Raw genomic sequence first — 27,923 nt, 5'->3', positions numbered from 1 at the left:
ATTCCTGCCACCTTAGTTTAAAACAAGTCCTGAACATAACAGAAGATGGTAGTTTGCAGCTGGTTTCATTCATTCCTTTACTGAAATAAGGAAATAGTATATACTGGTCATATATTCCTAATGAAAAGTGGCAGACCATTATTTTGCACTATAAATACAAGAGTTCCATTCTTCTCTCAGAAGTACAGTGAAATTTTGAAGTCAGCCACGTTTTAAAGAGGAACGCTGCCAATGTTTTTCATTTATTGTTTGTCAGATTCCTCTGGCTCTTTGAAGTTGCTAAGAAAATGTTTCTTGGCTTTAATCACTGCATGGGAGCAGATTGGGCTTTTACATTTTTTTTTTAAATACTGTATTTTCCAAGCAAAAGAAAACATACTCCTACAACACGAACTGTTTACCATCCATACACTTAATATAATTTTCCAAATACTTGTATGAGATCCAAGAAAGTCAAACATCTGACTTTATAAGGAAAAAAAACAGCTGTTGCTAAAACTTGGCTTGTTTAGTCTCCAATAGCTGAATCTAAAAGAGATACAGTTCAAGCATGGAAGAATGTTATTCATGTTAATTGGATTCCTGTCATCTCTTGTACAAACTGGCATTTTAATGGATTGATAATTAAATCAGAGTTAAGAGTCAAGGTGACTGAAGTACACATAGTGTGAATATTAAGTCTACCCACTGGACATTTGTAATGTATCATGTTCCAAACACACCTGCTCTTTTAGCATGGTAGCAGTGAACTCTAGTGATTTAGAGAAGTAGTAACGTAAAACCTCAGGTCTCCCTGTTTTAATTGCTTCCTACCTGACCCTTAACCTTAATTTCATGCATGAAATAAAGGAAAAGGTTTTAAAATCTTCACATAAGTAGAGAGGCCCCACTGTTAGAATTGGAAGCCAGAAAGTGCCAAACATTAATCCCACCTGCCATCATTTATGAATCATCAGCATTAGATCAGTGGCATTAAATAAGTTTTTGGCTCCTCCAAACAAGTCTTCACTGCAAAGCTGATATGGGCCTTTCCTGAGTGCCGTCTCCAGCACCATCCCATGCACACAAACTCTCTCTTGCTAGCCTGGGTGATGCTTTAATGCCAGAATGGTTGGCCTGGTTCTGCCAGTACTATTTTCACTCAAGCTTGCCCATAGATTAAAGCTAGATATCACTCTGTTGAGTCCTTCTGTGCCTGCCCACAAGAGTCCCCTCAGGCACCCAGAATAATAGACAAGCTCTCTCACAGTTCACTGAGAAAGAATTGGACAGCTTGAGCTCACCTTATTGAGGCACAGAGAAGGATGGGAGGTACCTGCAGAAATCCTAACTAGACACAGGGGAGAGGACACAGCACAGCAATGACACAGTATCTTGTGTGCAGCTCAGCCATGTGGCTCCTTGCAGGATAAGGTAAACCACATAGCAATCAATCATCCAGACTAACTCTGAAGGAAAGACATAACCTTCATGAGGTAGATGATGTTAAATCAGTGTGCAAAGGGAGAGAACAAAAGGATGTTAAGTAATCTTTCCCAGGAGGCTCATTAATGAAGATGTGAAATGCTAAGAATAAGTAATTGAATGTAACGGGATTAGGGGAAAGCCACTCTGAAACTTTACAGTCTACACACATACAAGCACATACAGTCTACAACTGTGGACATTACGTGAAGCTCATGGACTGCACCTAGATGCCACTCTCTTTCTCACTTAATCTAGTAAAAGAAAAGCTCCCAATCCTGTTTCATAGACATTTGGGGCTGGAAGGGACTTTACAGATCATTGTGTCCAGCCCCCCTGCACGTGGCAGCAAAGACTGCTGGGATCTTAGAACATCTTGCACAAAAAACAAAAAGCCACTCTTTGCCTTTCAGTTTCTTGTACTGCATTTCCCAGCAATCTCATCCTCAGGTACCATCTGTATTGGTAAATAGTACCAGAACCCTGAACTCCTTAGCTGAACCCTACATTTTAGGCTGGTGCTTCTTGTTGGGAGTTAAGACATTTCCTTTGGCTTTGTTTTTGTTCTGCATCTTCTAGTGCCTTACTCCCCAGGCCTCAAAGGATGAGAGACTAACATGTTTCCTGCTTCTAACCTCCACTAGGAAGATCAAATCTGTTTTAGTCACAGCTGGGATGCTTTTTAGTGGCTGGGACTGTATCATGACAAATAAGTATTTATTGGAGTTGGTTCCTAGTTCTTCATCAGTTGCCCATGGCTGCCACCTCCTGGTATAAGTAGCTTTTAATTTCATGTGGCTTCTGGGAAGACAGCCTGCAGTCCCAATGAATACTGTGCAGTGGTAACCAGACTCCTGTACTACCCAATAACCACACTGTGAACACACCTATATCCTCTGCTAATACTTCTTATATAGAGCCATTTTTAAACAAGATTAATTTAGAAGGGAGAAGCCAAACAGAAATAAAAATGAACCATTACTTATTGGCAGGCATGTTTTTCCTAACTCCAAAAACATAGCTCAAGCACATATCAAAACTCTCCTGCTTTGATACTACAGTTGTTTTCTCAAAGCTATTCTAAAGGAGGTATCACAGCCCTGTTCAGTGTTACCAGGTGTTCTGTCTCACTACCCGAATAACTGATTTTTGGGAGTGATCTTTACATAAATAGCCTATGAAAATGACATGGTGTCATCCACTGATCAACAGCTGAAAAGTGTCAAACTATGATGTCCTACAAAATCATCAACAGAGTAGTCTCACCAGAGGAACAATGTTCCCCTGAGATCCCTACAGAAATATTCAAACTGCATTTAATTTTCCAGGCTAAACTACCAATAAAAGTTCCTCACTCCAACCAGAGGTGCACTCCATCCTCAGCCATAGAACATATTGATAGGCTGACAATATTGGCATTATTTGCAGTTGTCCCACATCAAATTCTAATAAAAATAGTGGTCAAAGTCTGGCCTGCTGTTTGGCATTTACCCTTCAGCCACCTTCTGAGCAAGGTGGTCTAATCAGGCTGAAGCAATAGTGGTTCATAACAATCTTTGTCTGGCTTACAGAGCCTGACAACAGATGTATGGGCCAGCCTCTAGCAACAGCTACATTTAGATGCATAAGGCAGATGGTACTTTCTGCCCCATTAAAAAGCAGCACTGCAGGAGATAGATGTGTAGTATTCAGTCTACACTTGGAACCTTCCAGCAGTCATCTTCCTGGACCTCAAGGTTTTAGACTGCAATAGGGGACCTGACTGTGCTTTCTCATACGAAGGCTGAGGTTCAATTGAGCGGCCAGATGCAACTTTATATCAGCAGAGCTGTTAAGGTGCACTACTGAACTGGCCACCATTGCACCCCTCCATGGGTTGTTTAAAAAAATCTGGGAGTTTGACAAAGTCCCAGCCAATAGGAAGCAGGAAGCAGTACACTGCTTTGCAAAAGTAAAGGTCAACATTCAGACTGCAGCAGTTAACAGCCAATCGCATTATTGTCAGTTTCTGGGAGTCTTCTCAAACTCCCTCCCCACCAACAAGTGTATTCTTCTTGCTGGAATTCAGCTGCTGCTGTTTCATAAATGCTGCCTAGAGCAATCCAGTTTCACTAATGTTTATCAACCATAAACACTGTGCCTGCTCTATGGATATTAGATATTATGCCAGGAATCCAAATCACCCTTACATACTGCCCTCCTCTTAGAGTGATCGGCACGTAGCTCAGGAAGTGCTACTGACACTATGACCTTGACTATGCAGACTCTCCTCAGGAAATCAGCCAGCCATCTGAAATCTACAGTTGACTGCTTTGAGACAAAAGCTCCTCACTCACTCTCCATCTCTCCTGGAGCAACACCAAGGCTCAGAATCTGGCAGATGGAAAAGTCAGTTCTGCAAACAGCTGACTTAACAGTCCCTCTGTTGACGAAGATAAAGAATGCATCTCAGCTCCAAGCCATATTCTTTGGGCAGGTGACTGCTGAACGTACTAGGAAAGACTGCTTTATTGAGTCTTTAATGGCTTCATTGTGGAGGATAGAGATTATGTAAACTGCAGATTGACATGAAAAATCAGGACCCACAAGATTGTGTCCTACCTACGTTATTATATGGATCAGAGGGGTGGACATGACTGAAGAGCCACTTTCAGAAACTAGAGAAATTTCACAGAGGCTGGCAATGTTGCAAAACTCTTCCTCAGATAACAGATCAAGAACACTTCCAGGTGATAATTGTGGAGATGTTAGTTCATCAGATACAGAAACTGGGTACTGAGACCCCATTTTCTTTATGCAGGATACAAGCAACTCATTTATGTCAATGAATATAACTTACATTAGGTTAATTAGTGCTCTGACTGTATTATTCATTCATAGAATATCAGCCTTTAGGTTGTACCAGAGTAATCTCCTCCATACTCCTCCTCATTCAACTACCTTCCCAACTTTATTATATATAAACACCCTACAATGCAGAAACTGCTAATAAGCACCAGGCAAGTTGTTTTAGGACAGGAGCCCTCAACCTGTTGTTTAAAGCAGCAGACATTGTTCATCATCACAGCAAATTTTGTTTTTCCACATATACACTTTAAGACGAGCAAAACATGAAGTTTCCCCACAGCACTTAATTTGTCCAGTAGTGTTGTCCATGGGTCAGCAGAGATTAGACACCACTGTTTCACCCCATGCCCAAATAGCATGGAATCTATTTGAAGGTGATAAAATTCCCCAGTTTTAAGACTGTACTGACCTAATGTTAAGCCAAGAGAGCATGGGTGTTGTGCCTCCACCAATAACCCAAACAGTGAAAAAGACGATAAGAAGAGTTGTTGAGAACATCATTTGATGGGAGTAAGTAGCAGTATCTCGTATGGCCAGAGCAAATGCCATGGCTCCCCTAAGACCTGCAGAGAAAGAAAGGAATGAATGAAGTAAACTTTGTGAGTACAAGCAACAGCCTTCACACCACTTTCTTTCACTTTCCTTTGAGGTTTTTAAATACACAAATGCAAAGAAAAAAAACAGTCTGATTTGACCACTGAAGATGGTCAAGGTTTGTATTGGATAGCCCTGTATCAAATCTACCCACCATTGACACTTGCATCATACAGGCAGACATAGCAGAAACAGTCAGCGTGTGCTGGGATCCACCTGTGCTCAAGTGACCATAGTTCCTTAGATATTATAGTCAGCAGGCTTAATTACAGCTATCACTAATTAATTATTTATTTAAACTTATACTACAATTAAGAACCACAAACCTAAGCCCTGAAGACTCAGGTAGCAATAACAAGTACAGAGAGCTCTACTCTTTTATACTCCCCTGATGTTTTTGTTTTTTTCTTTTTTAAGAATCAGCTCTGATTTTTACTTATTGAAAGGACAGTAGGGACCAAAACTTCCAGGGGAGGGGAGGGAAATGTGAAAGATACTGGTTGTCAACTGAATCAAGAAAGAGAAAGAGAAAGTTGGAAATCAAGAATGTCCCTGCATTCAGAAGAGCATGCAAACCTTTCAGTTTATTCTCACAGTTCAGACAGCAATGTTACTATGAAACAGTTATGAAATGGAAGAGTATTCTGGGTAATCATATGCTTATAAGCAAACATATATCCCACTAGGTTGCAGAAGTTCAACTGTAAGGCCTAGCCAGGCAGCAGTCACAGCCCCATTTGTAGGTTTAAAAAAAAATACTGCATGCTTTCTTTGCTAAAGAAGGAAATACTAGAAATGTACTTGCATGAAAAGTGAGAAAGTAGAGAAAACTACCCTATTAGTAAAATATCTGGTTTACTTCAGACTTTGTCTTTACATCTAAACTATTTTTCAGGGCAGCCATATTTATGAGAGCATTTGCCCTGCCATTATGAGAATAAACATTCCTTTAGGAATGAAAAGAGCAAATTTTTAAATTCAATTTTTCCTTTTACTTTTGAAATTTCACAAATAAAACATTTGAACAGTACTCGTCTTAATTTTGCAAGTGTTACCTGGCTCCTAGAAATCTAAATTTCTATCAGATGCTTTGTAAATAACTGTGAAGCTGAAGAAAGAGATAAAACTGTATAATTACAGCTAAGTAAATGTCCATGGCACTATTATCATATATACTTTTGGAGAGAAGGGCTTTTTATAAAAGGCAAAGGGAGGATTTTATAGAAGAAGAAAATATGTTTATGCAAAACAGAAATATGGGGTCACCAAAATTTTACCTGCAAACATCATCATATGCTGAAAGTTCCAGCTGATTTTGTGCCTTCTGCCCAGATTCAATAAGAAGGAGAGAGGGTAGATATGTGCAGCTCTACCCAAGAATATTGCAATCTAGTTATAAATTGAGGTTAAGGGACCAATTGTCTTAACACAAAAACCAATGGACATCTGATTTAGCACAATACTAGACATTGTGCGTCTAAATCAAAAGTTAAGCTACTCTTCTACTTAGACATGTACACTTATAGGACCTGACAGTGAATGAAAAAATCTCTCGTAGATTTATTACTTAGTATCTTATTGCAGTATGAGTTTCACACGGATCATAAAAATCAATACTATTTGATACAGATTGAAATTGACAAAAAAAAATATTGATATTTGCAAACATAAAAATAAGAAAATTTAAAACAATGCATTTTTGAAACCTCCCCCCAACTCTCCTCAGATTGGACTTAATGTCTCTAGTGAAACTGATAAAAATAGCAGGGACCTCAGATTCCAAAAAAGGTGGGTTTAATTATGGGGCAAGTTAAAGGAAAATAGCAAGGGGTGATCTCGTTCTGACTCTATTAGGAAGACCAAAACCTTCCTAATGGTGAGTGAATGATTAAAAAGCTAGTGATGATCCTAACTGGCTAAAAATTCAGTGGCACTACACATCAATGGCATACTTTGGAAAAGGAATTTGAGATTGGTGAAAGAAAATTTGAGCCACTTCATGGCCAAACAGAATCATCTTTTTTCCCCTTACTATCTTTTTTCACCCCAGCACTCAGTCACTGTGCTGTGAAGTATTTGAGTATTCCAATGAACAAATAGACAGCATTATTTTCCTTTCACCACCTTAAGAGATATTCCAGTGAAACTCTTACAGGAACATGAGGAACACTTAGGGGGGAAAAAACCTCTAAAACAAAAAAATCCCCAGAAAAACCCACACAGCTCTACTAATTTGCTTTGGTAAAACACAATATTCAAAATGAGCTGGAGTTCTCCTACCCATAGGAAACAGCAACAACAGAAACCTGGTCACAGGTTTGAGAACAGAAATATTGAAACGGCAACATTAGGAAGGGGAGGTAGCTTCATTTCTTATCACATTTATAGATGTATCCTTTCAGGGACCATGAAGCCCACAAACATGGCCCTTATGTTCAGTTTATGTTTGTGAAGCAGATGATTAGGATGCAGTTAATGGTACAAGGTGCTCCTTCCCACCCAGCCTTCTCTGCAATTATGGCTGCTGCTTTTCCTCTTAAAACTGTAAATATTGCATCTAGCCAAAAAAGAGAGAGAGGAGGGTGTAGCTCAAATGGATATTAGACAGAGGAAAAATAAAGACAAGAAAATATGACATTATGACACATTATAGAAGGAGTCTTTTTTCTGAAAAAAAAAGAAGAATCTCACTAATCAATCGAAAGCCAAAAGCACATTTGGGAGGGGACAATTTCCATTAGTCCTGTCCTGAAGCTTAATTATTCAATTCCCTTCAGAAGATGCAGTGGCACAATGCAAAATCCATGCTTAGTTCAGGAGAGAATCTGCTCAGAAGCAGAACATTCTGCCTTAGGTAACCAAGGAGAAGAGAATGAATCCAAAAATACAAAACATGCCCACTTGAATTTTATTTAACTGACTTCTGCATAGCTGGGCAAGAAAGGCAGGGAGAATTACAAAGTGCCGAAGACCCTTTGTAAATAAGCAGTTTCTCTCAGTGCATCAAAAGTTGTGGGAAGCAGAAGGGCATCATGAAAATCACATGGTCAATTTCATCCAAATTTACCAAATCATTGATGCTGACAAAGTTTCTCGGTATTCAAAAAATGCGATTTTTCAGAACCTTGCCTCCTAAAATCAACGCAAGTCAAGTAATAACAGCTGTGAGACACTAATATGATTTGCTTATGTTGGTTTGAGTATATAAGTATTCTGAAGCCCCCTTTCCAACCAGAAACAACCCAAGATCCAATGCTTTAAGATCCATTATTATAATTGCAGAGATCATATTTGTATTCAGCACCACATATACAGAGACATGTAGCAAATACTTCAAACATCACAGCCCTAGGGCTCGGATACCACAAGGTCATTAGCTCTGCAAGGGAGCTGAAGATTGTTACTATTCCTGCATTTGTAGCATATTGCAGGAATAAATACCCAAGGCAAATACCATGCCCTCTCCAGGCAGCATGAGGGGTTATGAAAATGCAAAAGACATGTTTTCAGGTACAGAAAAAAAATATGAAAAACAGCCTTGTCACCAAATGGGAAGCAAGAAAGGATACAAAAGCTCCAATGATGAAAATTGGACTGAATATATGTTTCTGGAATGTAAACAGGGCTAAACCCATGTAGGAAAATATGAAGTTCTCAGCCAGGAAGTGCAGTACCTCAAAGAGCTGGGGAGAAAAGAAATATTTTCAGTTACGGTGCAAATCTTCAATGTATGAAAGTTACTTGAAAAAACATCAACACTACCATACTTTGTAGACAATGGATGCATTCTCACCTGCTTAGTTCGGCTCCTGGACTCAACTGACAGGTTGTTGTAGGTATAATGAGCCTGGGTAATTCCACAGAAGAGAACGGCTACCACACCTGTTGATGGAGAAGGCTGGATGAGGAGAGGGCTTACTAGCTCAATTCAAGTAAAAATATGATTTCTATTTCCATTTTCCTTTCCAGCCTTCACTATGCTCATGGTTTAATTCACTGTTCTTTAATTCTTAAGATTTTACCCCTTGTGAAGATATTTTTGGTTGTATTGTTGGCCAAACATTTCACTTAGGCTAAGTACAGACAGTCAAAAAGCCCTAGGCTGAATCAATATACTTTTTACAGGTTATTCTAAGATGTGCAGATTGAACCGATAAGCAAGTGAACAGACATTCACTTTTGATTCTGCAAATGCAGCCACATGCCTGCCATGGCACAGGCCAGAAGCCAGGGGGTGCTAATGCATGCCTCCATGCTCAGCTAGAGCAGCCCACTTGGGCCAAAGCTAGCCCACCCACCCTGAAAGGGACGGGTTTGCAGGGGAGGTGCAAAGCATCCTGGGATGCTGGGGGACTGTGAGTTAACTTGAATATGGAGGGGATTTGGGACAGAAGTTCAATAAACTGACTTAACCTAAATCAGTTAAGTCTGATACTACTATATCCATCCAGGTTTATCTTAAACTGCTTTCAGACATTTGGAAAGCAGTTTATGCGCATTGAATTTCAACTGTGTTACAGACCTGAACTGTTTTCTGATCACTTACACCAGTCTACGTGCAATTTCTCTCCCTAGCCTTAATGTCAGAAGTCATGGCTCACGGCTAGCACACACCACAGAATCCTTTCAGGTCCTTTAATGCTGCTTAAATAACAGGCCCGGCGCTCTGCCCTTATTCCAAGCGAAATCCTATAAACCAGGTACTATTAGGCTAGCTCTCTAGCTTTCAGTTCCCTCTTTAACGACCATATCCAACTGCGCTGGTATTTCTAAGCTCTTCTACTTTGGCAAACTGTGAAAATAGCAGATTAAAGCAACTCAAAACCAGTATCTAATGAAGTAGCTATTAATTGCCAAAGAGAACCCAGTATTTAGGAAAATGAATTAACGCGAGAGAGTCCCGTGTACATATTTTCTTAACTAAACTTAACTACTCTAGAAGATCCAGTTTATTCCCAGCACTGTGGTTGGGACAGCCACCATACCTGCTACAGTCCCTGTATCTTCACTTCAAAGGCTCTTTTCTAGCAATTGCTGTCAGCCTTTTTAAGGTTTCAAATTCTCCTTTGATCCTAAGCTGTCAGCTCTGGGAAAAAAGGATCTGGCAAGCCTAGATGGAGCCAGGTAGGTAGTTATTTCCCTGTCTATCATGAGTAGGGATTCTAGTTTTCTCCGATAAAAAATCCTGTTTTTAGACTGAAAAAGGTAACCCCAAATCCACATTTTTCCGTGATTAAAATGAAACACCTTATTAGTAGTGTTTCATTTTAATCACAGAAAAAAAATGTAGATTTGGGGTTACTTTTTTTAATCCAAAAATTGGGGATTTTTTTGTATTAGAGAAAACCAGGATCCCTGATCATGAGCCATAGCTTCAACTCCTTTGAAGCAGTTTACACCAGCTATGTTTCCTGTGCCATTGTTTCACTTCCTGTTATTTTTGCCCCCTCTATGAACAGCTTCTTTTGACTGAACTTCTGGCAGTCAGTCAGTCATGTTAATATCCAAATGAATAAAATGAAGGACATAAAAGGTTTGTTGTTTGCTTGTTTTTAAATAAAAATCATAACCTGCTCATTCTATACAGCAAGTTAGAGATAATCTCCCCCAGTTATTCTTCAACAAAATATACTACAGGACAGAACTACAATGTTTCTCATGAAGCAGAAAACACCTAAATCTAGGGGTTACAGTAACTCTTGAGAGAGTCAAATAGGATTTCTTATCAAAAGAAATTTGCCTTTGACTTAAGTCCAAAATTGAAGACATACAAAATGTCAGATCCATTATTTTTCATTGGAGATATAAGAGGTTATTACAAAATTATCTAAAGTTGAAGGAGTCACAGGCTAGATGGTACAGAGGTGACTAAGCAGGTACAAAGGGAAAAAAAAGGATTATAGGTAGGGATCTGCAGCATTAACTAAAAAAATAAAAAAAAAGAAAGGCCAACTCTTTGGGAAGCCAGTGCAGGTATTGTTACTGGTACAAGATTAACATTAACCCTGCTTTTGAATCAAGATCTAACATACATAGGCCTTACTAGACAATAAAAGAACCCACACTTTTCAGAGGTAGCATTAAAAGTGTAATTAAAAGCAGGCTTAACGGGAAAGTGAAAAGTGGAGATGGACAGAGGCTTGATCTTTCTGTGGTTGAATTGTGAACTCACCTGTAAATCCACAAGCTTCAGCTAACAAGAAAGTGCTCCAGGACATCAGGAAAAAGAGAGCAGTCTCCAGCAAAGGAAAGCAGTGTAGTTTGGTAAACTTGGTCACTTAAGCACTTGGTTAAAGGATCAAAAACTAGTTCTTTTGGCTGAAAACTAGTACAGTTACATTCAGTATTTACCAAAAACCCCTTGTGCACAATGTGTCAATCTGAAAACCAGGACAAGGCTGGAATCACAAAACCAAGCATGAGGATACTTTTAAGTTTTTCCTGTAACTGTGCAGATACACATGCCAGCTTGCACATGTTCTGGTATATATTATTAAGAAATGCAGCACAATTACATATTTAACCAGGCACACACAAATAGAAAGGACTATACTAGTGCCACTAACAACAACTAGATCTTACATTACATTTTGAGATCTACTGAGGAAACTGTCTGAGGTCAGCCTTATTGCTCCTATTTTACAGCTTGGACTGGAGGTCTAAAGACTAACATATTATGGTCACTGGGTTTTCTAACATTGTTTAAGAAGCTGTCTTGATTTTGAGTGCTCCTTTGTTCACCCTGGATCTTACCTTGTTAAATTGGGGAGAAAAAAAAAAAAGCGCTCCTTAAATGACAAAATACAAAATGAGTCCAACTGACAATTACATGACTGAAGAGTTGCAGTCTTTTACCAAGACACCTAAAATCAGATAGGCATGCTCTAATGTGCCACTCTTCTACTAACCTATACACTATGCAAATATATAATTTTAAGACTGAATAATTTACCTTTAAAGATGTGGTGAATTTTATATCTTTGATGCAAAGAAATATCCCAAATTCACTGAGCTAGGAAGAGTATGACTTCAGCCTGATGACAAAGACAGTTATTTGAAAGGTGAGACGCGTCGATTCTGGCTCTTGCTTCAGTGAAGTTTTACTACCATCTCTTCATTGTCATCTTACTCATCCGAAACAGTTCTTTTCCAGCCAGAAATGCTCGGTGAATTCAGGTAAGATTTGTGTTGCATATGAACAACACATGACTAAACTTCCAGTATTTAATGAACCCTTCATAACAAAGAAGTGTGGATTCAAGCTAAATGTTTTAAAACTAAAAGGGAAAACAGTTAGGAGCATAAGTTTATAATGCCTGGGCATGACTTTAAACAGTGACATTTTATTTTTCTTTTATAGAAGGCTAAAATCTTTATTAATAGTATTAACAATCTTTTTATATAAATTTGTTAAATACCAAGTCCTCACATTTCCTTAAAAAAGGTCTTGTAAATAACCTTCCTGTCCATTGTCAGATTAACCAGCTTCCGTCCCATTCATCAGCAACAACAGCTATTGCAATTGCTACTATGCAAGTATTCATGTAATTTACCTGTCTATTAATGATATTTTGCAGCTGAACAGAAACAAGTAGTTCTATGTACCACTGATGGCCCCACAGGCCAGTTTGTAAACAACTATGTTAAAGTCTTGTTAGTTGGTTAAGCTTCATAAATCTAAAAATTCAGAATATTAAAAAGGTACCACAAGTCCTTTTATCCTTTCTTCTTTGTGCATGTTCATTATCAGGATCATTATGGGGGTCTCAGACACCTGGCCTTATGTGAATGTGTAATAAGATACACTGCAAAAAAAACACTCTGCAAGATGAAAAGTTATGGGCCTGATTTTTTAATAAAATATTGCCTTCCGATTCTTTTTAAGTTAGTTTTCTGAAGTACACCAGATCAAAGCAAATCCAGCTGTGGTTGAGTAAGCATATTTAGAGGTGAAGGTTTTGAGTAGTTTATTTGATGAAGCATCATGACCTCTTATTCACATCACACTTAAGACCTAGTGCCTGGTCCTGAAACTGGATCTACACAGAAAGACCCTGTGCACCTGTGTGGAGCTCCATTTCAGATCAAACAGTAGGATCAAACTTGAAAGTAATGGGGAAGGTCAGCCAAAATGGGGTATAATATCATAGCAATATTAACAGAAATAAAAGTTTCATTTGAAGATATCGGACATGAGATTTCCTGCAGAAAGATTAAATGTAGGTCCCTCAGCAGGAGATCATCAAAGAGCTACTTTTTATGCCTAGGTGCTTAACGCATGAAGAAAGAAGAATGACTCACCTGTACCATATGGTCTCAAAAGCAAACTTCTTTTCATGATAAAATAGCATCTTTTTAAGAGCTGGTTTACATGGCAATGCTACCCATTGAAAACAATCAAGATGTAATTCAGGCCTGGCTTGTGCTTTTAAATGTTACCAGTATAATAACTTTAGCTAGAAGAGATCCGTTTTAACTGATATACCAGTAAAGCCAGAGCCTGGCAATAATCACACAGATATAAATAAAAGTGACTTACACAGATACTTTTCATTTACTGTACAGATAACTAAAAGGTGACATAACTGCTGACCATGACTTTACAGAGGGCGTAGGGTGAGGTAAATCATGTTCAGCATCATGTTGGCTAAGAACGGTTGAAGTGTGTGAGGGCCAGGATGCTGGACCAGAAATTAAGGTTTAATGTTCATACACTGACACTTTGGAAGAGCTAAAACACCAGAAAGGATATCAGAGCTGTCACCACCCCTGTCACTGCTCCCATCGTGAAAGAACCGCTGAAGATTCCAAGGAAAACCCCAACCGATTTGAAAAATGCTGCTGCATCAAAAGCATGGGTGTTTTCACCTGTTGGCTGGTAGGCTACTATAGATCTAGGGAGAAAGAAAGACGCATAATAATGGTGGTGTTACTGATGACATCAAAATCTTTTACTGTATCTCATTAGCAAGGGGATACTTTATTTTGCTACTTGTATTCTACACACCAATTCTCTTCTGTCTGATAGCTATGCTCCTCAAAGCAGTTAACAAAACAGAATGCATTAGAATATTTTTTTCAGACCCCGCCTACATTTGTCATAGACCATCAACAGAAAATTGTTTCTAGCAGTGGGCATTTTTGAGAAATTTCCATCGCTATAGATTGTTCTGGGAGAAGAAGCAGTGCAGCCATTCAAGCCTGCAGTTGCCCCTTTTCCACAGATCAGACATCAGTCTAGGGAAGGTGTGGGGAACAGTCCGACTCCTTCTGGGTCTAAGGAGACTGGAGTAGCAGGGCTTAAAGTGCATTTAAGGGGGAGCTTCTTCCCCCAGAACCACTTCAAAGCTGGTGCACACACCCCAGCAGGAGGCTGTGGGTGAAGTAGTTTTAAATGCTGCTTTGAGAGGGTGAGGTGGGAAGAAGATCTTCTGGAATGGGCATGTTTCTTTCCCCCAGGAGCAATTAATTGAATGAACACTTGTATGCTCATCATTTCTACTGGGAGAACAGTGATTCTCCAGGTAGAAATGTAACGCCTGAACATGGCCATAGTAACCCTTAACACTGAAACAAAGATACAAGGACTTCATGCGGTGGAAGTTTAAGCAGTTACTTACGAAGACAATACAATGGCAACAGCATCATTCAGAACACTCTCCCCAAACAGAAGGGCGTAGAGATCGACATCAGCATGCAACTCATTAAATATTGCCAGCACAGTAACTATGAAAGAGATAAGAAAAAAGAACTTTCAATCTTACTTATCCCCATAAGTGGCACTAGAAAATATTATTTGTTGGGGGGCTGGGCAGTGTGGAGCATGCCCACCTGACTCTGTCCCTCGTTCCCACAGGGCCGTTCTGGGGCTGGCGCATGCTGGTGCTGTGAGAGTGGCAGTGGTGAAGTATGTGGCAGGGGTGCTGGGCATGGCACTGTGGCAGTAGTGACACTGGAGCTGCTGTTACTGGCTCAGTTTGTGGGGGCTAAGCCCCAATAGTCCTGGCCTTCTGCCACCTATGCTTATCTTGCCAGTGATTTTGATTGTCAGCTGGAAGCAGTAGACATTTACCAATTTGTTTTTAGAGGCAAAAACCAGGAACTGTGATACAATTTCAAACCAGCATGGAGAAGATTTTCATCATGTTTAATTAAGAGCCATACTACCTAGGCAAACTGATCGCTGAAGATGGCTTCTAACAGTTTTAGAAAAGTCTTGATCATATGTGGATCTGCCACGAATGCATGTGAGTATGCAAATGTACAGTTTCTCTAAGAAGACCTCAAAACCATTGGGCTATAACATAAATGATTTCACTCTGTCAGAGCTGTGTTCTTTGAACAGTACAATCCAGTATTCACATTTGCACAGTGAAAGAATTAGCATAAAGCTGTGCACTGGTAACTACACTGTCTCCTATATCTTTATTACTTCAGTCCTTTTTAAAAAACATCACTGAAATACTCAGGCAGGAACAGACCAGCTGTTATACATGTAAGTATTTACAAACTGAAGCAGAGGATTAAGTTGCTGAGCATTCAAAGTAGCCCCTTTAAAACTGAACTGACTGAACAGCAATATTGATTTTATGACATGCTATAACCTACTGACTCCTGATGCTCTTCCTATATACTACAAATGATAACAATGACCCTCCTCCTTCTTGATAGGTTTTGATCTCCAACAAGCTTCTTTTCTTCTGCTAATTGTTTGTCTGTTACCCCCTAGGAATTTCTGCCCCCTCCAATTTCATAGCTCTACCCACTGCTCTTGACAATGGCTGCGCTGGCTTTTCTCTTCAGACCTGACAAAGAATTCCTTCCATTCATAAATGTCAGGCCGGAAGGGACCTCAGAAGGTGCAGGGGGCTGGACCTGATGATCAAACAGGAAAGATAACTAGGGTCAGGTGACCCCAGCAAGGTGACTGTGTAGTCTCCTCTTGAAGATTTCCAGGGTAGGCAATTGCACCTCCTCTGAAGGGAGCTTATTCCACAGTCTGGACATGCTGACTGTGAAGAAGTTTTTCCTAATGTTGAACCTGAATCGGTCTTCCAGGAGTTTGTGGCCATTACTCCTAGTTTTCCCCTTGGGTGCCCTCGTGAGCAGTTGCTCACTGAGCCCTTGATGTACTCCCCTACTGTAGCAGTAAGCTGCTAACAAGTCCCCTCTCAGCCCTCTTTTTCTCAGGCTGAAGAGTCCCAGATCCCTCAGCCTTTCCTCATATGGCTTGCCTTTTAAGACTCCAATCATATGGGTGGCTCGTCTTTGGACTCTCTCAAGCTTGTCCACATCCTTGTTAAAGTGTTGTGCCCAGAAGCAGTACTCCAGCTGCGGTCTCACCAGCTCATTCAGAAGCTTGTCTAACTTTATCCCATCTATGCAGTTGGTCCAATAAAATATATTTTCCCCAAAACATTCTTGCCTCACACAATTCCTGGATCATCACAGTTACAACATCACTCTAACACTACCCTTCAAAATAGAAACTTCAGTCTGAAGCAGAGGAGAATGAACCTGCAAATCCACGTGCTATGTACAATGTGGTACAGCACACAAACATGTTACTGCAAGGTAGGCTAAAGGTGCACACATACAATGCACCAGCTACTCCACAGCAATAGCCAAGATGCATTCTTCTTTTCTGCTGCAAATTCAGGGCAGCCTCCCCTTCAGTGAAAATGGGGTAATCTGCCAGGTTTTTACCATGGGGCCAGAATATGCACATAAACTTTTAATAATGTGCTAACTACCCTGTATTAATTCACACCCTAGATTACCCTGTAGTAATTTTCAGTTTCCATATAGAAGAAAACAGAAATGGAATCCAACCACCCTCAAGTGAAAATCTGTGTCAACTGCTGTGAGGTCACAAACATTTATCCCCAAATGTGCTGTTTGTAGGATCATAGGAAAGTAGGGCTGGAAAGGATCTCAACAAGGTCATCTAGTGCAACCCCTCCTGCCCCTCCACTCAAGGCAGGAGCAGCCCTGATTAAGCCATTCCAGCCAAGAGTCTATCCAACCTGCTCTTGAAAACTTCAAGGATGGAGATAACTTCTCTACGTAGTTTGTTCCAATGCTTGACCACCCTCACAGTCAGAAAGTTCCTCTTAATCTCCAACCTAAATTTCCTCTGCTGCAGTTTGAGGCTATTGCTCCTAGTCCTGTTTCCTATGGCCACAGAGGAAAGTCTATTTCTACCCTCTTTATAAATCAGCCTTCAGGTATTTGAAGACTGTAATCAAATCCCCGCTCAGTCTTCTCTTCTCCAGGTTAAATAACCCTTGTTCTTTCACCTTTCTTCATACATCTTGCTTTCTAGGCTACTAATCATTTCTGTCACTCTGTGATAGACTCTCTCCAATCTGTCCACATCCTTCTCAAAGTGTGGGCCCCAAAACTGGACAGAGGGCTCCAGGTAAAGCCTCACCAGGTGGTGAATAGAGATGAAAAAAATTACTTCCTTTGATTTGTAAGTGACATTTCTGTTAGTACAGCCCAATATGTTGTTGGTTTTCTTTGCAACAAGACTACTTATATTGTTGGTTTATAATCAGTTTATGGACCACTGTATCACCACATCCTTCTCTGCAGTACAGCAGCCTAGCCTCTTATGCCAGTTACCAGCACAGCTCAGTATGAACCCGTCAGATGCCATCTATGATAACATCCAGTATATACACACATACTTTGTATAGTACATAGACACAGTTTCTGTAGTAAAATAATTGAAAATGAAGTAATGTTCGGCTTGTCACTATATATCCTGAAAGTATTAGCAATGGAATAACTTCAGTAACAAATTATATAGTGGGTACCTGGATCAGTAGCAGATATGATAGCTCCAAAGAGGAGACAATCTGTGTAGTAAAATTTATCAGAGAGTTGTCCCACCAACTTCATTAGTTTCACAACACCATACATGAGATTTCTGTAATGAAAGCAGATAAAGCAGTACTTATCAAACAACTTGGTGAGATCTAGAAAATTAAATCCTACGACCTCAGTCTAGGTAGGCCTTGCCCCAGTCATTCTCCATGTTGCATAGCTAGTGTTTGGCACAAAGCTCTTAACAGATTTTCCCTCATCGATGAAGTCCAGGGTGAAGTATGTTTCAAAACAAGTCACCTAAAACTCATGAAAAGTGAGACATGCAATCTGTCCATGCAATTAAAAGGTGTAGTCCAATGGACAGTTTCTCTTTCCAGGCATTTTATCCCAGAATTTCTCCTACTTGAGTTTCTTCTAATAAACAATATAGCATTTAGGAAAGAATTTTGAAGTCTAACAGCTGTTAAAGTATTTTTTTTCCATCCTTTACAATGAAGTTGCCTTAAGCTAACAAAACAAGGGGGTCAGCTATGCAATGTAAAAGCTGCATACTTACAAATACGCTCTTATAGCACTCATCCTGCCAAAAATGTGTGGCAATGTTAACAGGGTAAATATGCACAATCCAAAACTACTTTAAATCAAGCCTTTTACTTTTTAAGGTACAAAAAGAACTTTTCTAAAAGCTGATAGTCAAGATTCTTACCAAGGCCATTTCCTATAAAAATATTTAGCAAAGTCTTGTCTGGTGACTATTTAAACCAAATGAACTGAGTTCTGAAGGAGTCTAGAACTGGAAATACAGATCCAAACAAAAACAAATTAGGTTATCATCCTGCTCCTATGGTCTGGTACTAGGCACTTTCCTAAGACGTTTCCCCGAATCATTTTAGGGCTGACATTTTTCTGTGTGATATACAAATAAAGTCCTAATTAACCTTCTAATTGGTAGAATTCAGAACTTTGGGGAGCTAAAGCACTTATTTAATCAATTTGAATAAGTGCATACAAGTTAAATTGCCTCTTAAAACTCACTTACCCAATAATGAAACAAGAGACTGCAGTTCCTAAAAATGCATAAGCCAAAATAGACCCCAGATTCCTGAAGAAGTGTCTCTGTGTAAAGAAAAAAATAGCACATTAAAGCTATGAAATGTGGAAGGCAGATAAAATCTCATTTACCAATGAAGTGTGCAGCACAGCATTTCAGTACATGGAAACTATCTTGTGCAGTGGCAGGAAATTAGTTTGAATATTACAATATAGATTTTATGATATGTAAAGTTGTTGAATGCAGGCCACATCTGAAGTTGTTTTAAAGCTTATGCGAACCTGGCTGAGTGAAAGACCTCTAGCATACTGCATAGGTAACTAACAGGAGGTGGCACCAGCCTCTTCCAGTGGGGGGGCCCAAGATGGGCTAGACAGAAAATAGGGGGGTCTGCGCTACAAGTGGGAGCAGGGTGGCTTGGTGTGGGGGGAAGGCAATGCTGACAGAGGTGGGTACAGGGGGGGAGCCAAGGTGAATTTTGGGGTGGCTATAACTCGAACCCCCCCCCCGCCAAAACAAAACAAAACACTGCCCCTGGTGATTAACATAATAGACAGCTATGAGTTTAACAAGAAAGTAAATGGACGGGATAACTCCAAGTCATAAAGTACAGTCCAGGATTTCTACTCTCCAAAGTTTAGGAGTGTCCACAGCAGAGGCTGGTTTTGACCCCCTCCAAGTAATTTCCTGTAACATATGCAAATGAACACAGAACAATCCCTTTACAGATATTATTTACATTTATTTAGCTTAGTCAACAGTAATGTTCAGAGGGAAACACCACTGCAAGATGACATGCGATTAATACAACATTATATGTACTGTACTTTCTCATTTACATCACATCCTGGAATAAGACACACATGCTGTTTTGGAAAGGGAGAATGAAGAAAAAAAAAGATTTTTCCTTGTAGTAACTGAGTAGCAGCAGCTAGGGAGCTAAGCCTAATAGTTGGTCTGCTCCTGTGGATCATCTGCAGACTTTACTTTTGCTTTTGTCCAGCAAGTGCCAGAAACTGTTCTTATTGTACTGCTTTCATATAAGTAGTACAGTCTAATTTCTAGCAGCTGTTTTTTCGGAAAAAGGTGTGCCTTGTATGTGAGAAAATATGGTATCTGGTAGTAAATAATAATACTATCTAACAGTCTAGACGCAGGGTACAAAACTTTGCGGTCTTAAAGGAGGTACTATTAAAGGCTCTCTTGCAGGGATCACTAATGGAGCTTGTGCACTTAGACATCAGTGACTTTTAAGTGAAAAAAATGACTTTTTTTTAGAAGGTAAGCTTACCTTCTTTAAGCTGTAACCAGCATGGAAAATAATAGGAGGCAAAAGAATGTTGAAAAAAACTTCTGGGTCAAATGTTACCTAAAAAGAAAATGTAAAAGTCCATTAAAAAGAATGAAGAATATGCCAACTTCCTATCATATATTGCTATCATAAAACCCTTAAAATGTTGCTTTCAGAAATAGTTGACATTAATAATTTTCTAGACAGTTTCCTTACAACAGGAGGTAACAGTATAAGTGTATAAAAGCAAATCTCATGAAGATTTCCATGGTGACCAATGTTTGGAAATTTTTGACATGGGAGTATAACAAATTCTAGGTTCTTCAACAGTCTTTAAACCGCCCACCTTGGAAATCACTTCCTTCACTCTAGTTCAAATAGTGCTAGGTAAGATCCCCTGTGTTGGTAAAATATGATGCTTATGCCAATTTCTAAATTCTTTTTATTAGTAGTTGCAATGGTATTTTTTTAAATACAGCCTACACATAGAACACAGTTGATCTATGCATAAGTCACCCAGCACACAGAGAACACAGCTGTCAGATTCTGATCATCCATAATCCCAAAGAACTTTACGGGAAATGCTTTAAAGAAAAAGAATCAGGTCAGATTGTACTGGGAAGAAAAAAAGTCATTAAAATGTGTGTGAAAATGTGTGTGAAAATTCAGTGATCACTGATCAGTGCTACTAGAAAACTTTTGCATTTAATTTAGGGTTGAAAGCTTGTATAAGATTCCTAGTGTCAGATATTTTACTTTTGATGGGGAGGGAGGAGTGAGGGACTCATTCAGGAAACAAAAAAAATATTAATAAAGGTAGAAAAAGGATTTTAAAAATATCTTAAGTGTTAGGTGCTTAAAACCCCTTGCATTATAGAACTGAGCTGGACCTTAGGTACTGTCAAAGCCTTAACAGGCTCCCTAAATGTTAGCCAGTTATTGATACGCTGTCTTGGTGATATGGAGCATATGCCAACCTCAGTGAAAGAATCTGTGGGGGCGGGGGGGGGAAAAAAAAAAAAAAAAAAAAATCAGGACACAACCATATAACCATAGTTTTACCAATGGCATTGCAAGGCTGAAAGTACTTCCGAATGGGAATAAATGATATACTTCTGTTACGTTCAGAAATACGATAATAAAAACCATGCTAAACCCTCAGCTTTGACAGGGGTGCCAGAAGCCTTGGTAAAAAGAGCTGTGTGAAACAGGTGAAGTCCACATTGATCAATAACTATTCACAAAAACCTCACCTTTCGCAGCATGTCATTTTGTTCTACGTTGTGGATTTTTCCAGGGCTTATTTCACCTTTCAGGGTATACTCAAAGAATTTTCCACTGACATTGACCAAGAGCGTTGTAAATGGTCTATTCTCTTGTGAGCAGCTGAATGGTTTATCATGACCGCTGGTGGAAGGAGTGCCATACCTCAGGATCACCCCAACAATGAGTCCTAAAAGAGATTTTAAGAGCCTCTAAATGCATGAATCAGGATCAAACTTCCCTTTGTGTCTGGTTTCTAAATTCTACTTCCACTCAGTAAATCACATACAGGAAAATCTTGTGAACCTAAGCATTTTGCAATGACCCACTACTATGGACATTTCTGCTAAAAGGGATGATACTCACAGAAGATCAAGTTTGAGAGATACAGTTTTCAATTTGACTAGCAAGGTTAAAATTTAAATAGAAAATGTTTTATTTTCTTAGTTTCCTCTTCTATGGTATAGATTTGCCCTGGATACCAAATATTTTAAAACAAATCTTCCTTTCTCTTCATATTGTCATTATCTTGTAATATCAAGTACCTCTGTACTTTGCAAATAGCAAGGTTAAAATAGCCTGCAAATTATTCAACTGAAACAAGCATATCACATTTTGCCACATTTCATGTCTAGAACCAGTCAATGCTATACTTCTGCATCTAGTGTTTCATGTATTGTCTGCAATTCTCTGTGTATTGCCAATTTAGCAATTAATAATTCAGAAAACAAACACCAAGAAGCCTTCTGGACTTTAACCAAGGCTATTTGCTGCAAATCATTCCTATTTCAGATAGAACTGGATCTCCATCTTCCACAAAAGTAACACTGCAGAGGCTATAATGGGGCATAGCCTCTGAAAGCTGCTCTAAAGCTTCAGAAGATAAATTACACAGCTAGACTACAGACAACAGAATAATAATACTAGTGAAAAGTAAAGAATAAAGTATGAATGATCTTTGCCCTCACAAATATTCCCTGATTTCTACAAACCAATTCATAGTATCTGACAAAGTAGGCAGTCTTCTACAAAAGCTTATGCCTCTCTGACCTAGTTAGTCTCTAAAGTGCCAATCTCTCCGAAAGAGGCTGAAGAAGTACCAAGTGGGGGTTCTGGCTAAGCTCCATCCTATTTTACTTTGTACTGAGTCATAACAATAAAGGTTTTAATCCCACATTAAGAACGCACAAGAATGTCAACAATAAGGCTGTGGCTTTGATTGTGGCTAACAAAATGGAATTTACTATTAGTTTTGCTACACTTAGGTTATTTTCATCATCACTAGGGACCTACTTAATTTGCAGTTTTGTGGATTTCATAGAAACTGTGAAATCTGGGATTTTCCATGAAATCCACAAAAAAAAAAAAAAAAAAAATCAACAAAAAGAAAACTTTATAAAAATCAAATGCTGGCTCCCCAGTGAGAGGTAGCAGTCCTCATTGCTGGGAGAGGAAGGTGCCAGCTGGTGGGGAAGCATGAAGGGCAGCATAGAGGTGACAGCTGCCCCCTAATCCCTCCTCCCCCCAGGGCCTCTCTGCCAACCAGCATCAAGAGGCAAGGGCGCCTGCGAAATGCCTGTGAAATTGACCCTATGCACCACAAGCAGGCCGCGAAAAACCCTTTGTCTCACCATTACAGTGGTAGGTCCCTAATCATTACCTGCGACTAATCACCATTTCGGTTGACAACTACAAGGTGAACACAACAGCTTATTGATAAAAAGGGTCCCTTTGTCAGCAGCAAAAAAAACTGAACACCAAGTTTAGAGGTCACCTTCACTGTCTGTGGGGCTGGAGCCTACGTCCACAGGCATATTATTCATGAGCTCATAACCAACTAAAGCAAACCAATCTAATAACCAAAGAAAGAATGAAGTTTAAGACTGGGTTTTTATTTCTATGGCATCGAGGTTTTGAACCGTCAAAAAGGAAAGAAACACATCCTTTTAAACTCAGACTAAGAATTTTTTTTTATTATTTATTTTTTTTTAGTAACAGACAGCATGCTAAATTACTGCAAGTCTCTCTTTTGTCTCCATTTCTCTCTCCCTCCCTAACGCTAACCCTCATGCACATACATACGTGCAGCACTAGGCGGCAGTCAGTTTCTGGTCTTATTGCTTCTATGACTAACAGAAAATGTTGGCAGCAGGAAAATTAAAAAGGCATTGGCAGATTATGTTACTTGTATTTTCCAGGCTCCCTTGCCTAGTGTCCAGAAGAAGTGGTAAGTTTATGTGGAACAAGGAGCTATTGTACAAGCATAATTGTTTGCTTTAGGATTCAGAAGCAACAAGCTGGCACTGAAAAATCCAAATCTCTCTTTCCGTCTGGTCCCTGACACATTACATTTAAGACATGATTACACAGTTAATCACATCTTGAGTAATAACTTGGCCATGCATTCATTCAACTATTAGCATGATAAAACCATGAATAAGCAACAAAGTTATTACACAAAATGAGTGTGATAACTGTGTCACTGGTTCCTATCATGCCTTTAGTTGATGTGCGGCTAGTACTCCTAGCCTCCAGAGCACACACCCGTGTTCTCCGGAAGCTGGGAACACTGGTCCGCTCACTGGGTGCCCCAGCTGGGGGAGCACCCAGCCATGGGAGCACAGGGTACCCCACCACGACTAGGACCTCTGATCATTGCTGGGTCTCCCAGTCTGGGGGCTATGACTAGGAGCTCTGTCAGTGTTTAGAGTTCCCAGCCACAGGGGGACACCCTGCAGACCCACAGCTGGGAGCCCCAGCAATGACTGGAGCTCCCAGTTGCAGGAGCATATGGTGTCCCCTGCAGCCAAAAGTTCCATCAGATGATCATGATCCCAGGCTCCCCCTGTGCCAGCATTATGGTGTGATGGGATCTGATGCTCAATCCCACAATCACACCTCCTGCCATACACAAGGCATGACTGTTGGGATTGTGCATCAGGTCCCATTGGACCTTCTTTTTAATGTCTGTCAGCAGCCTCTCCAAACACACATGCACATACCTTGGTCTTTATTAAAACCAGTAGTTCAGATGATTATAATTAACCTCTTCATCTCAATAATCCCAAAGCATTTTGCAATTTTATATAAAGGACATGATAAAAATGTAGCAAACTGTGGAAAGCGGACTACAACAAAAGTACGTTGCAAAAAGTACACAGGAGTACAGGCAGTGGACAGTTTGGTCAGCACAATTGTTTCCATTACCAACTTTGCACCATTCTCTTCCTTCACACATACAGAAAGTGGTGAAAGAACACCATACCAAGCTTTTTTGGTTTGGGAGGACAATTTTAAAAATAATAGAATATTTTGTCTACTTTGGAACAGCTGGAATGAGCCGTATTCTCACAGGCTCTTTGCATAAACTGTATGTTATATACATAACATAAAAGCAGATTGTAGAAGGAGAAACGTATAGGGGGATTGTAGCTATAACATGATTGAGATTAAGACTTCATCTTGGATTTATTTTTTTTAATTTTGTGATGTGAAAGCAAGGGGAATTTTCCTCTTTGAAGCCAACCTAAAAAACTATGATTATCTACTTAGCTCTCTTCAAAAACATACATTGGAAAGCCCCAAAGCCTCCCTGCCAAGTCAGTCATTGCAGAGCTGGACATAATTGCATCATAGAACTGTATTTAACCCACTCTCTTGGGTATGTTGCTGTGTAATCCAATAAAACAGTTATTTTGCAAGTTTTCAGTGAGATATACTTATTCCACTTTTAACCACTACTTAGTATTTATTTAGACGTCAAACCTACTTTGCTTAATCCTGAAAATGCAGATAACTAATACAATATTAAGCGATATAAATCAAAGTGGATATTTGGAAAGTACCTTAAATTCACATGCTTCTGTACTGAGTCAACACAAAACCCAGTGACAGTTGCATGTAGTCTTATACTACATAGGAATATCTGATTCTCTCCCTGACAGCACTCCCTCGCAGTCTCAGGCACTCAGTCTCGTCAGCCTGGAAACAGCAAGCTGCAGCCAAGACTGAGTTCCTGTAACAGCTAGCAATCCCTGCTCAAAAAGTTGTTCATCTTCTACCTTCCGAGTTTGTACTAGTAGAAGCTCAAGAAGCAACAGAGCCTGACACAGGGGAAGGGCAGAAGACCAGTGCAGATGGAGTATAGTGACAAATATATATTTATATGTAGAAATGGATATGAATAAGCAAGGGACTCAGAAAGAGTTTCATACTATTTCATAAAACCAATAACCAGCCTAATCAGAATTATTAGCATTATTCCTTAATTTACTGCTAAAACAAATCACTAGAAAAGAAGAAAGGAATCTGATCTTACAGAGAGGGATCTGCAATTAATCTGGGCCCAATCATTACATTTTCTACTAAAAAAATCTGTAGGTATCCTATATACAGGCATAACCTCAAAGAAAACTGCAAATTCCATAACGTGCAGACACGGTTACAGACTTACAGTCTATCTTTTGACACAAAACCCTAAGGAGCCACTAAAGAAGCTAGTGAGGGACAGTTTATTTGGAGTCGTGGGAAGCCAGGGAAATTCATTGCTCCTAGCATTACTTATGTTCTACCTAGGTAATATAACTATACCAGATGGGAATGACTACAGGTAGATGGGAAATGGATTTCCAATCTGCTACTTTAGGGCTCCCCCCAAACCCACACCTCCTTTCCAAAGTAGAATAAAACCAAGTCTCAAAATTTCCCAAAAACAAAATCACCTCCCCCTCCCGCTCCAAGAGGTGCAATTGTGGGATTGAGCATCAGATCCCATTACACCATAATGCTGGTACGGGGGAGGAAGACAGGGTCAATCAACAGTTCTGTTTAGAACACTTCAACTTTTAAATACATTCTGAAATGGGAAAAGTGTCTCATAGAAAACCAAAGTGTTTCATTCTGAAAAATGGCAAAACTAGGTCTTTTGACCATACCAAAACAGATTCTTGTTTCCTTATAATGCAGTTGATTAGCTCAGTTGGTTAGAGCGTGGTGCTAATAACACCAAAGTTCAGGTAGAGGGCTGGATGACCTGTGGAGGTCCCTTCTGGCCCTACTTCTACAGGATTTCATATCAAACTGTCAAAATAGAGTCCCCTTTGCACAAAATTTGTCACTTTTAATGACTCAGCAATTTTCCAACCACAAAACATTCTGTTGAAAAACTTCCTTCCAACTTCCAAGAATTACATAGAGTTTGCCACATTGGTGCAAGAGAAAAACAGTCCTGCAACCAAGCATAGGACTGGCTTCTATATTAAGCAAGTGGGCTCATAAATTATCAAGTCTCTTCACATACTGGTAAAGTACACTATACGCATCAAGAAACTGAGGTACAGAAAGGTTGAATTCAGCAATAGTAGTGCCTTCGTGTGGCAAGGTAAGGGTGTTTTTGTTGTTTGGAGCATTTATTATGCCTGGTAATTAGGCAAGAGGGCTGTTTGTGAATTTAAGAACAGGTTAGATGAGCACTTGGTTTGGGATAGATAAAATGGGTGATCCTGCCTCGAGCAGAGGGTTGGATCAAGAGTGATCAACATGCAGCACACAAGCCACACAAGTTTGGCACATGGCAGCTCAGGAGGGGACAGGCTGCACAGCAACAGATAGGAGAAGGAGCAGAAACTGGAGCAACAGATCGCGCAGGGAGCAGAAAACAGAGCAGCAGATAGCACAGGGGAAGGGGATCAGAATGGTACTCTGGGAGAATGGAAGGCTAACTTGTAGCATACATGCCAAGAAGGTTGGTCCCCCACTGGACTAGATGACCTCCTGAGCTTCCCTCCAGCCCTACTTTTCTATAATTAATATCCATCAAATGTTTTCAGACTCCTTAATGGCAAGCATAACAGAAACATTTTATTTTCTGATCAAACATAAGCTGCCATGTGAATAAATATAGCTTTGAAACTCATATTTTATGTCTGTCTGTTCCCCCCTTCAGCATTTCAAATGCATGGCATTTTTTCTTTGTGTTGTGTCATTAGACTTACTCATCAAATAGAATGGCATATGTACAATTTGTGATAGAGACTCAGATTAAATGTTTTGATTCACACCATCAGGAAGGTTATTTACAAGCTCTGTGCTTGAGTTTACACAGCACAAGGAATACAAGTTCATCCTTTATAAATTCTGTCTTACTAAATGGCTTCATCCAATTCCAGAAGAAATGTGACCAAACTTTAGCTACAAGACTAATGGAGGAAAAAAAGCCAGATTTAGAAATGCTTGATGAGCAGTCTCACCTCTAGCATTAATTTCTGGAATGTTAGCACCAAGCAGAAACCCACAAGACCCATGTATCTAATGATCAGGGATCCGGGTTTTCCGTTTCCCGCGGAAAAATTGGAGAAAACCATGGATTTCTTGTTTTTAATCAGAGAAAACACAGATTTCCCCTTTTAACAGAGAAACCTGCAGATTTCCCCTTTGCACAATGCTTTGCAGGCAGGCTGAGTTCCAGCCTCCAAGAGCAGATTGCAAAAAGGGCGGGAAAGCCCCAACCCTGCCCAGAGGAGAAGGGACAGGTGGAGCGGCGAGGCCTGAGGTTTTTAGTCAGTCCTAAGTTTTGAATCA

The 27,923-nt window shown here is 39.8% G+C and overlaps 1 protein-coding gene across 1 annotated transcript in view; it reads right to left on the bottom strand.

The window, feature by feature from the left end:
* The window catches only part of SLC9A7 (solute carrier family 9 member A7), a 105,838-nt gene that overhangs the window by 31,379 nt on the left and 46,536 nt on the right, over positions 1-27,923 (bottom strand). Inside the window, exons 3-13 of the mRNA XM_014527293.2 lie at positions 21,335-21,534; positions 20,082-20,159; positions 18,779-18,855; positions 17,727-17,839; positions 14,526-14,631; positions 13,658-13,799; positions 11,078-11,183; positions 8,699-8,787; positions 8,475-8,588; positions 6,183-6,294; positions 4,721-4,874 (exon numbers count right to left, since the gene is read on the bottom strand). Coding sequence (XP_014382779.1) covers positions 4,721-4,874; positions 6,183-6,294; positions 8,475-8,588; positions 8,699-8,787; positions 11,078-11,183; positions 13,658-13,799; positions 14,526-14,631; positions 17,727-17,839; positions 18,779-18,855; positions 20,082-20,159; positions 21,335-21,534 — 1,291 coding nt within the window. The remainder of the gene's footprint in view (positions 1-4,720; positions 4,875-6,182; positions 6,295-8,474; positions 8,589-8,698; positions 8,788-11,077; positions 11,184-13,657; positions 13,800-14,525; positions 14,632-17,726; positions 17,840-18,778; positions 18,856-20,081; positions 20,160-21,334; positions 21,535-27,923) is intronic.

The sequence above is a fragment of the Alligator sinensis genome, unplaced genomic scaffold (genome assembly GCF_000455745.1).
Source record: "Alligator sinensis unplaced genomic scaffold, ASM45574v1 scaffold144_2, whole genome shotgun sequence".
NCBI lineage: Eukaryota > Metazoa > Chordata > Crocodylia > Alligatoridae > Alligator > Alligator sinensis.
The sequence above is the reverse complement of the archived record's forward strand: the minus strand, read 5'-3'. Positions and strand labels throughout refer to the sequence as shown.